The sequence below is a fragment of the Ichthyophthirius multifiliis genome (genome assembly GCF_000220395.1).
Source record: "Ichthyophthirius multifiliis unplaced genomic scaffold scaff_1120509250644, whole genome shotgun sequence".
NCBI lineage: Eukaryota > Ciliophora > Oligohymenophorea > Hymenostomatida > Ichthyophthirius > Ichthyophthirius multifiliis.
The window spans coordinates 1-11,617 of NW_004086567.1; the positions used below are offsets into that span (position 1 = coordinate 1).

At 17.4% G+C, this 11,617-nt stretch overlaps 2 protein-coding genes across 2 annotated transcripts, besides 19 other annotated features; one reads left to right on the forward strand and one right to left on the reverse strand. All coding sequences in view use genetic code 6, as the record gives it.

Annotated features, from left to right (window-relative positions):
• The first annotated feature begins 26 nt into the window (after positions 1 to 26).
• Positions 27 to 92: a microsatellite.
• Positions 34 to 90: a microsatellite.
• Positions 93 to 867: 775 nt separating the features above from the next.
• Positions 868 to 910: a microsatellite.
• Positions 911 to 1,125: 215 nt separating this feature from the next.
• Positions 1,126 to 1,163: a microsatellite.
• Positions 1,164 to 1,288: 125 nt separating this feature from the next.
• Positions 1,289 to 1,339: a microsatellite.
• A 47-nt stretch (positions 1,340 to 1,386) lies between these two features.
• Positions 1,387 to 1,431: a microsatellite.
• Positions 1,392 to 1,438: a microsatellite.
• Positions 1,429 to 1,477: a microsatellite.
• A 287-nt stretch (positions 1,478 to 1,764) lies between these two features.
• Positions 1,765 to 1,811: a microsatellite.
• Positions 1,812 to 3,412: 1,601 nt separating this feature from the next.
• Positions 3,413 to 3,466: a microsatellite.
• A 566-nt stretch (positions 3,467 to 4,032) lies between these two features.
• Positions 4,033 to 7,248, forward strand: IMG5_086690 (phospholipid-translocating p-type flippase family protein, putative; the record flags this gene model as incomplete). Its single annotated transcript, XM_004035787.1, has 2 exons — positions 4,033 to 4,230; positions 4,387 to 7,248. The coding sequence occupies exons 1-2, from the start codon at positions 4,066 to 4,068 to the stop codon at positions 7,246 to 7,248; spliced, it is 3,027 nt and encodes a 1,008-aa protein (XP_004035835.1). The 5' UTR covers positions 4,033 to 4,065.
• Positions 4,259 to 4,325: a microsatellite.
• Positions 7,234 to 7,308: a microsatellite.
• Positions 7,243 to 7,337: a microsatellite.
• Positions 7,248 to 7,306: a microsatellite.
• A 116-nt stretch (positions 7,338 to 7,453) lies between the features above and the next one.
• Positions 7,454 to 7,525: a microsatellite.
• A 517-nt stretch (positions 7,526 to 8,042) lies between these two features.
• Positions 8,043 to 10,362, reverse strand: IMG5_086700 (phosphatidylinositol-4-phosphate 5-kinase family protein, putative; the record flags this gene model as incomplete). The annotated part of the gene is made up of 2 exons (XM_004035788.1): positions 8,043 to 8,550; positions 8,672 to 10,362. 2 exons carry the CDS (start codon positions 10,360 to 10,362, stop codon positions 8,043 to 8,045), a joined length of 2,199 nt encoding a protein of 732 aa, XP_004035836.1.
• A 93-nt stretch (positions 10,363 to 10,455) lies between these two features.
• Positions 10,456 to 10,531: a microsatellite.
• Positions 10,532 to 10,914: 383 nt separating this feature from the next.
• Positions 10,915 to 10,959: a microsatellite.
• Positions 10,922 to 10,962: a microsatellite.
• Positions 10,963 to 11,541: 579 nt separating this feature from the next.
• Positions 11,542 to 11,600: a microsatellite.
• Positions 11,601 to 11,617: the final 17 nt, after the last annotated feature.

An 11,617-nucleotide genomic window follows, 5' to 3' on the forward strand; every position in this document is an offset into this window, starting at 1 on the left:
TATAATAAATAAAAATAAAAAATAAAATATTATTATATATATATATATATATATATATATATATATATATATATTTATATATATATATATTAAAATTTAAATAGTATTTTATTATAATATATTTTTTAAAAATATTATAAATATATATATTTTTTACTATCTAAATATCTTTCTTAATCATTATTTCTTATGGAAATATTACTTTATTTTATAGGTTATCTATATTAACTATTTGATATATTTTATTCTTTAAATTATGAAATTTATTTATTAGAATCTAAATTATTCCACTTTTTAAGAATTTTTTCAGTTTAAGGCGAAATATAATCTTTTAAACTTTAATTTAAATTTTTAATATTACTATTATTATCATTTAATTTAAATTAATTTTTTTAAGATTATTTTTAAATATTATATTCATGAAAATTTATATTATTATTTTAATTTTTTAAATCTGTCTATATATTTCTTTTAAGAGTTTAACTGTTCAAAGTATTTTATGCTAAATTATTAGTTTATGATAAATAAATAGACTTTTAAGGAGTACTATATTATTATAAATACGTTTTTAATGAATATGGATTTTATTTTATGTCTGTATTTTGATAATTATTATCCTTTATATAAAGATAATTAATATATATATATATATATTATTTTTAATACTATTTATTATAATTAACTAATATTTTTTTATGAAAGTTGTTTTTTTAAAATATTTTATTATGAGTTATTTAAAAAGCTATTTTAACTCTAATATGTTTGCTATTAATATTGTTAATAAGTTAATTTTTAAATATTTTATTCTATTTTGTATTTAGTTAAATATTTGTTATTTTATATATATTAATTATATTATAAATAAAAAATATTTTTTTTAATTATTAATATGTTTATTTTACATATATTATTCACATTTATTTTATTTATATTCTGATGAGGATTCTTATAATATATTTAAAAAAAAAAATTAAATTAATAATTTTTTAATTATATTTAATTATTACTTATGATTTACTAAATAATTAGTAATTGATTTGTTTACCGTCTTTTTTTATTTATTTAAAATAATTTATATTATTTTTAAATTAAAAATACTTTGCTATTAAAAGTATTACGACATTAATTTTATTTTTTTATTATTTTAATTTTATTAATATTTTTTTAATATTAAATAAAAAACTAAATATTTATAGTATTTTATAAATTTTATAATAATCTAATAATTACTAAAACTAAATAAATTATTAATGATTACATTTATAATATCATAAGAATAACTATTTAGTTAATTAATTAAATAAATTAATATATATAAAAAAATTTAATAATATAAAAATGGTGATATTCTAATATTTTTTATATATAAAATTATTATATATATAATATTCAAATATAAAAAAAAATTTATTATAAATATAAAAAAAAATTAATAAATTATACATATATTATATTAAAATATATATTATTATTATTATATTTTTATAATTATAATTCTTTATTTCTTTTAACCTAAATAAACTTATAAAAAAAAATACTTAATATTTATAAAACTTATGTATATATTGAAAATAATTGATTAATATTTTTATATATTTAAATATTCATAAAATTTAGAAATTTTTTTTATTTTAATAAATTATATTTTAAATGATTTATTATTTAAAAAAAAAAAAAACTAAAAAGTATTACATTATTAAATGAATTAAAATACATTTTTACAAAGCATTTAACATTTTATTTTCAATATTTTAATATATAACAAATAAAAATACTATTCAATATAATATAAAAACTATTAATATTATATACTTCAAAAAATATGGATATTATTAATATATTTATGATATAATATTATATTTTATCTGTATATATTATAAGTATTTAATTTATATTATTCTTTCTTACAATTTTATTAAATTCAAATTAATTTTATTTGAAAATATTATAAATAACAAACATTATTGAGTTTAATTATTTATTTTCAAAAAAAGAAATTAAAAATCTTTAAATTAATAAAATAAAAAATGATATCATTAATATTTATATTATCATCAAGAGAAGAATCTATAATAATAAAAGACTATCGGCAAGATCTTCCTACATAATCAACAATATAATATTTTTAGGAGCAAAAACCTAAAAACAAAACGCCATTTTTTAATTATAATGGTATTAATTTTGTATTTATAATCCGAAATGAATTATAAATAGTATCAACATCTCGCTTTGACATAAACCCAAGTTTAATAATAGAAATTTTATATTCAGTAATAAAAAATATTAATGATATATGTGGAATTATAAGCGAAAAAAGTATAAAAGAAAATTAAATGTTAATATATGAAATATTAGATGAAATAATAGATTTTGGATATGTATAAAATACAGAAAACAGAGAAATAAAAAAAGTATTGTTAGTGATGTAATTTAAGTTTAATATTAAAATGAGAAAATTAAAAGGTCAGTTTTAAATGAAGAAGGTAAAAATGAGATTTTTGTGGATGTTTGGGAAGTTTTTTCTTTCAAAAAAATATTAAGAAAGGAGTTTAATATTAATGTTTAAAAGGATTTGTTAATGTCAAGTCTTATTTAAAAGGTTTATAACCAAAAGCCTTTTTTACTTTTAATAAAAAGTTTAAATTTGTTAATTTTCATTAATGTGTTGATTTTAGTTTGTATAATAAATAAAATTTTGTTTGTCTTTTAGATGTTCCTTTAGGAGAATTTGTACTTATGAATTATTTTGATGATTAAAAAAAATATCAAGAACCGTTTAAAGTTGATTTCGAAGTTTGTTAAGATAAAAAGTTAGTTTAAATATATATTAAAGGAAATTTAAATGATAATATTTATATTAACTATATTTAAGTATTGGTTTATTTTGATGATGATATAGAAATATTAGATTTTCTTAAATATAATAAATAAGAAAATATATAGTTTGAATTTATTTCGGATTAATTTAATGTTGTTTTGTGCAAAATAAAAGATTTTAAAGGTAATTAGGAAAAATAATTTTGTATTTTTTGGAAGTTTAAAACATATTTATAGAAAATTTAATAAAAGATAAAAGATAAAATTATATAAAAAATTAATATTTAATATTGCTTGTCTAATTTTAATTTTTTTGGACTTGCTATTAATTAATTAAAAGTAAAAACTTAATCTATTTAAATGCCTCTTAAATGGATAAAAACAAGATCAAAATCTGATTCTTATATTATACAAAATTGATTTTTTGTTTTCCTTTTTATTTGTTCATATTTTACTTTTATTAATATATTTTTTATTTTAATTTAATTTAGAAATTGTATTTTTTTATAATAGGCAAGAAAAAAATAATTATTTATTTTAAATTTTTGAAATAAATTAAATGGTTGTGTTTTTTATATCTAATATAATTTTTTTTTTTTTTTTTAATAAAAATAATTCTTTTTTTGTTTAATAAAAATAAATTTATTTTAAAATTTTAATTTTTATTTAAAAATGTATTTATTTAAAAAAAATATACATTAATTATTATATTTCTTTTTATAAATAATATCTAAAAATATAAATAAAAAAACATTATATAATATAATATTCAATTTATTTTTTAAATAAAAAAAAACAACTTTCATAAATAATTAAAATTAATAAAATTAAAAGAAGAAAAAATAAATAAAAAAAACGCATATATATATATTTTAAAATAATAAAATTATATTATTTTCTAAATTCAAAATTAATATTTATAAAATAAAAATGAGAAATTAAAAATCCTCTCAATAAAGTTTAAAATACAATTCATAACTTTAATAATCGTATATATAAAATAGTGAAAATATATTCACAAACAACAGCTAAAGAATTCGATTAATCTCTTTATTCAACTAATTTCCCGCTTATTGTGATAATTCAGTAAAAACATCTAAATATTACCAAATGCCAATATTTATATGTTAAAATTTATTTTATCAAATGTAAAAACTGGCAAATGTATATTTTTTAATAATAGCTGTATTATAATGTATTCCTTCTATTTCTATTTCAAATGGATAACCTGTAATTCTTTTACCCTTAATGGTAGTAATTTTAGTTAGTATGATGAAAGATTACTATGAAGATTTGAAAAGAAAAAAGGCTGATCATTAAGAAAATAATAAGGAAATTAACGTCGTAATTAACTCTTCTGGATATACATAATTAATAAAATGTTAGGAATTAAAAGTTGGACATATAATAAAGGTATTTTTATTTTTAAAAAAATAAATAAATATATATATATATATATATATATATATAATATATATATATATATATATATATATTTATAAATATATGCATACATACATGCATATATATCATATTTTATTTTCAATTTAATAATAAAAATAATAAAAGATTCATAAAGATGAAAATATTCCCGCAGATATTTTAGTAGTTGATAGTTATTCAAATAAAAAAGAAGTTTATATTGAGACAAAAAACTTAGACGGCGAAACAAATTTAAAAATAAAATAAGTTCCTGATTTATTTAGAAATGATAAAACAATTTTATAAGGAAATTAAAATAAAAAATATGAAATTGAATATTGTGTTCCTAATAAATACTTAGAAGACTTTTCAGGAAAAATAATATCAAATAATGTATTTAATAATGATTTTTTGGATAGTAAAAATATAGTTTTAAGAGGATGTTCATTAAAAATGAATGACTGGATATATGGATTAGTGTTATATACAGGAAAAGATACTAAAATATAATTAAATACATGCTAAAGTTAACCTAAATTTAGTTCATTGGAAGTTATGATGAATAAATTCATTATAATTATTTTCATTTTTTAATTAATTATTTGCTTTTTGTCTGGAATATATGCTAGTTTGTGGGAGCATTAAAATATTAAGATTTTGGGCTATATGGAGATAAATTTGAAAAAATAAGGATTTGATTTTGTTGATTGCTTAGTAAGAACCGGAGGGTGGATTTTGATTTTTACGAATTTTATTCCTATTTCGTTATTAGTGACTTTGGAAGTTGTTAAATATATACAAGGAGTCAATTTAGAAGCAAATTAAGAAGATTATAAACAATGTAAAGTTTAATCTTCAAATTTGAATGAAGAATTGGGATAAATAAAATATATTTTTTCCGATAAAACAGGGACTCTAACATAAAATGTGATGAAATTTAGATGTATATGTATTTCGGATTACAGTTTCGGGGAAGTAGATGCTAAGTAATATGGATTTAGTGAAGAAGGATTTTACGATCCTTTATTTAATTAATAAAAAAATATTGATTAGAATATTATGCTGTCTTTAAAACATCTTGCTTTATGCCATAATGTAGTAAGAAATGATGATGGGGAATACAATGGACCTTCTCCAGATGAAATTTGTTTGGTTGGATTTGCGAAATCCTAAGGGGTCGAATATATAAATAAAAACGATAATAATGTTATTAAGATAAATGTTGAGGGGAGAATAGAAGAATTTAACCTTTTATTTTTAATGGAATTTAATAGTGATAGGAAAAGAATGTCAGTCATAGTTGAGAAAAATGACACTTAGGAGATTTTCGTTTTATCTAAAGGGGCAGATAATGTTATGGAAAAAAGGTTAAAGCATAACTTTTCACATAAAACTTAGGCTTCTTTGTAAAAATATTCAGAGTATGGACTAAGGACATTGGTTTTGGCTTCAAAAAAAATCAGTAAAAATGAATTTTTGGCTTTTGTTTAGGAAACAAATTAAGCAAGAGGGATGTAGGATAGAAGAGACGAATTTATTGAAAAGGCTTATGATAAAATGGAAAGAAATTTAGATTATTTGGCTGTTACAGGAGTAGAAGACGAACTTTAGGTTGATGTAGCAAATACTATATAGAAGGTAAAAGAAGCCAATATTAATTTTTGGGTACTTACAGGAGATAAGGAAGAAACAGCAATTTCTATTGGATATTCAACAAAGGTTATAGGAGATAATTGTCATTCTAGAATAATATAGCTTTCTGTATTGGCAAAAGAAGCTAAATAAAATGGAATTTCTTCAGATAGCGAATCCATTTACATAGCTTTAAATAAGGGAGTTTAGCTTTGTAAAGAATACAAAGAATTAAAACACTAAAACGAGGGTATAAAGATAACTTTTGTAGTAAAAGGAGATGACTTAATTTTAATAATGAACGAGAAAATGCAAGAAACGCTCTTTTTAGAAATCGCAAAAGATTCCGATACTGTCATAGCATCTCGAGTTTCCCCAAACCAAAAGAAATAAATGGTCGATCTGATCAGAAATGCATTCCCTGATGTGAAAACCCTAGCCATAGGAGATGGAGCTAATGATGTAAATATGATAAATGCGGCACATGTAGGAATTGGTATTAGAGGAAAAGAAGGTGCTCAGGCTGAAAGAAGTTCCAATTATGCAATTCCGGAATTCAGATATTTAGGAAAACTACTTTTCCATTTCGGTAGGGAGTCTTATAGGAAAAATAGTGAACTTGTGCTTTATAATTTCTATAAGAATATGCTTTTGGTATTGCCTTAATGGTGGTTTGGATTGGCTAGTGGGTTTTCGGGAATACCGCTGTATGATCCGTTTATTTATTAACTTTATAATACGTGCTTTACAGCTTTACCGATTGTGGTTTTTGCTATTGAGGATTAGGAACATAGTATTTAGAAGTTTTTGGAATATCCAAGTGATTATTATGGGTAAGGGTAGTTGAACAAATTGTTTAATTATATGAGATTCCTTAGTTAGTTGCTGAAAGGGGCATTAGATGCTTTTTTAATTATGTTTGTGTGTTTTGGATTTTTGGAAAATGTGGGTAATGGGGAAAATATGTGGCTTTTTTATTTCTCAGCAACTGGTATGGCGTGTTTTGGGGCAGCTATTTTTGTAGCTAATTAAAAGATTGTGAGCTTTTCACATAGTATAAGTGCTTTTTAAACTTTTTGTTTATATGGAAGCTATGGGTTTTATGTTTTGTGTTACTTTTTATAAGATAAGTATTTTAACTTTACAGATATTTCGGGATCTTTTAAAGCTTTAATGGGATTCTCATGGTGGTTTTATATGGTAATGGGGTTGTTAGTAGTTTTTTGTTATATTATTGATGTTTTCTTTTATAAATATGGAGATGATTAGGAAATTTATACAGAACTAAGGGAAAAATAAGAAATAGAATTATAAAGTGTTGTTAAATAATCAAATTATATTTCTTAAATTTAAGAATAGAATAATATTTATATATGATTTTTTTTAATAAATAAAATATATTTATTTTTATTTTATAAATATTATATTTTATTTTATATAAAAAAAAAATATAATTATTAATAAATGAATAAAAATGGAAATAAGTTAAAAATAAAAACTATTATGTTAGTAAATAAATATCCTTAAACTTATTAATATAATAATCTGTTAATAAATAATACAAAAAAATTATCAAAATGTAAATAATAATAATAATAATAATAATAATAATAATAATAATAATAATAATAATGTTAATTATAATATAATAATATTCCTTTAAGCAATTAATATTTGATGAATATTTTAAAAAATTCCTAAATTACTACCTCTAGATCTAATTAAACTTAATATTTTTAAAAGTCATAATCCTTATAAAATTTGCCTCGATATCACAAAAAGTCTGCTTATCCTTAATTATTTGTTTAAAACGGTTATAATTCAAATTTATCTAAAAAAGTAAAAAACACATATTAAACTGTTAAAACTTAAACCAAAGATTCGATTTAAAATAATTTTTTTTAAAATACATTTAAAAATAATTCAAAAAGTACTGAATATTTAATAAAGAATAATAATTTTGATGAAAAAAAATATTAAGATTATACTTATAAATATAGAATTAATAGAAAGTTAAAAAAGTATGCATGTTCATTTAGTAAATTAATTACTGAACATAAAATAAATATAAATACATGAATAAAAAAATAAAAAATATATAAATTAAATGTGTATATTATTTTAAAAATAAAATAATAAAAAAAATTGTTATAAAAAAAAAAAAAAAAGTTTCAAAAAATTTTTTTAACTATTTAATTAATAAATCTATTTGAATAATAATTAGGCTCTTAAATAGAGGCATCAGCTTATTGTCCATATCTCACTTTTTTATAATTATGTTCAATTCTTTTAATATAATTATATTCTTATAAATAATCAATAATTCCCAAATGATAATAAATGCCGTTTTTTCGGTCATCCCTTAAACAATTATATGAAGTGAATATTTACTGATTATTTCTTATATTATCTATTCTGTATTATTTATAATCTAATTTAATTACTAATAAAGAATAATCTACGTAATGCATTTTTGCTAAAAACTAACTGTCTTTTTCTAATATGTCTTTTACAATTTATCTTTCTCTAAATGATAAATAGATTTATTTTTCGAATCTTATAAATTCGTTTTCTTTTAGAACTTTTTTTCTTAAATATTGATCATCATATTCTTTTTATTCATCTATTACTTATCTACCTAATTTTGAACCTTTCAGATCGTAAGTTCTTAAAATATATCTTTATTTTTATATTATTTTTGTTTAAGAAAAAAAAAAAAAAAATTAATATAAATATATATAATAAGCATTATTTTTTTATAATTTTTTTTTATGTTTTTTAAAAAAATAAATAAACACACTATTTTGGCATTGTTAATATATTTTTCATTACGAGCAAATGAACCATTTAAGAAGAACCTTTAATTACTTAAAAAGAATATAATCCATATATTTTAGTAATCATAGAAGTTTAATTTTCATTCAAATAAGTTACATATTGATATAAGTTTTTTTTAAAAGTATTAAGTTCTTCTTCTTTTAAAGTTTTTAAAATAAGTTAGTTATCATAAGTAAAAAAAAAGAATTCTCCACTTCTTCCACCATCGGCTTGTCCAAAAGCTTATTAAATTTATTCTTTATTTTAAGAAAAATCAAGGGACTTTTAGAAATTAAGGATATCAATATCAATATCTCTAATATTTCTAAATAGCATAGGAGAATGAGTAGTCATTTTAATTTGCACAATTTAAAATTATTATCTATTGTTTTTTTGAAAAGTATATTTATCAAATTTAAATCTTTTATTAATAACTTCCTTAGAAATTACCCTTTAAGTGATTTATTGTCCATCATCTTAGCATAGACTTGATATTGGAATGCTTTTTTTTTAATCTTCTTCCCTAGAAATACATAAAAAATAAATAAATATATTTTTTTTTTATTAAATATATTTTTTTTACTTTATATCCATATAAACTGAACATAACATAGTAAAAATAGTAGAAGTTCTTAGATCTTTAGATAACTCTGAAACCCAAGAGTCTTATTTTTAAAGTTCTTATTTTTTATGATTAGTATTTAATAGAATAAATTCATCATAATCCATATTTATTATTTTTAATTTATAAAATATATATATAGTATATTTTTTATTTGCTGGATCACTTAATCTAATAATTGCCATAAAAAGTGGGAAAAAAAGCCTAGCAAGATTTCCAAAAGTAATGCTAATATTAATATATGATTTTTATAAATAAATACAATTTAATCCAGTAATAAAATCGCATATTCCAAAAATAGTATATATAATGCAAGTAACAAATACATATCGGATATAATGTTTAACAATTTAAAGGAGAGAATCTTTGGATTAAATAGCTGGAATTGATTTTTTTAAGAAATAAAAAGTGTAAAATTCAATTCCTATGAAAATAAAAACAAAAGTAATTCCTATATAATTGTTTTTAGTAGAAATGGAACAAATTCCAAATAGATTCAAACCAGAATAACCCAAAGTAGTTAAAATGGTCGTTATAATTACGGCAATACTTAATATTATAGCATGCATATATATTTGGTTTGTATTAAATCCTTATAATGCTCGCTTTAATTTTTATGTTAAAATAAATGAAAATGCTAAATTGTACATAAATTCACAACAAAGTGCTATAATACTCATTACTGAGTTTATTTAACAAAAATATCCACTTGATATTGGAGATTAATCAAAATAAAAACTGTGAACTGCTAATAAAAAAAAGCTTATATTTAATATTGAGTCTGCTATTGTTAATGAAAAAAAAATATAGCCTGGAAATGTTCTTGTCTTGTTAAATTTTATAAATATTATTATTATAAGTAAACTCAAAAATACTGATATTGGAGGAATTATAACGAATGATATGCGTTCTATATAATGTAATTTTAATATTTGAGATTATTCTTATTCAGTTTATATTAATGTACAATCGTATAAATGGTCATCTGTATAATCTAAGAATTCACATTGATATATATTTATAAATAGAAATAATATTAAATATTTTTTCATTTAATTTAATTTTATTTTTCTTTCTTTCTTTTTTTTTTTTTTAATTATATATATTAATTAATTTAAAAAGTTATTGTTAATTAATTTAAAATGTTTTTTTGTTTTTTTTTAATTTTTGTATTTTATTATAATTTTTTTTGTTTTTTTTTTTAAGTTTTATTTTTATTATCTAAAAATTATATTTTTTTACAAAGTAACTATCGTCTTTTATTATAAAAAAGGTTAGTATTTATTTTGTATATAATAATTTATTTATTTTTTTAAAAAAATTAACTAATAATCAATTATTAAAAAATATTAAATTTTAATAATATACAAATAATTAAATATAATTATTCTTTAAGAATATCATATTAAATATATTTATTTTTAAAAAAAAATATTAGTAAGGTAATGAATTATTAATAAATAAGTATAAATAAACTATTTAAAAGTCAATATTTATTTGATTGCTAGTTATTTTTAATAAATTATAAATCAAAATTTTAATTAGAAAAATAAATGGAAATATTAAAGAAAAAAAATAATATAATAATATAGAAATTAGAATTAAAATTTTTAATAAAAATATTTATATAATAAATATTTTTATAATAATAAGTAAAATTCTAAATTTATAATTTTCTATTAATATTTCTAAATTAATTTTTTTTTTTTATAAAATTAATTATTATATAATATTTAAATAAATATTAATTAATGTTTTTTTTTTTTTTTTTCTTAATAAAACTTTAAAATATAATAATAAATATAATTTTATTGTCAATTAAATTATTTACATATATATAATATTCAAATTTAGACTAATGTATATATATTTTCTTAAAAAATCTATATAATATAATAATATATATAATTTTTTTTTTTTGAATTAATTTAAATTTCTTATCAATTTATAGAATAATTAGAAATAAAATATATATTTAATTATTAAAATTTTTATATTTTTTAAATTTGGATTAATATATATATATACTGAGCTAGTTTATTTATTCATTTTAACCTGAATAATTAAAATAAAAATATATTAAGGTTATTTTTTAAACAATTAATTTTTTTTAATATTAATAAATTCTATGTTAATTGATAAAAAAAACCAAAAAAAATTATCTATTTTAAAAAAAGAAATGATAAAATATATATAATAATATATTATTTTTACTTATTATATAAGAAGTAAAAAAAAATATTTAATAATTATTATAAATAAAAAAAATATATATAATTATATAAAAAAATGAAAACCTATTCAATA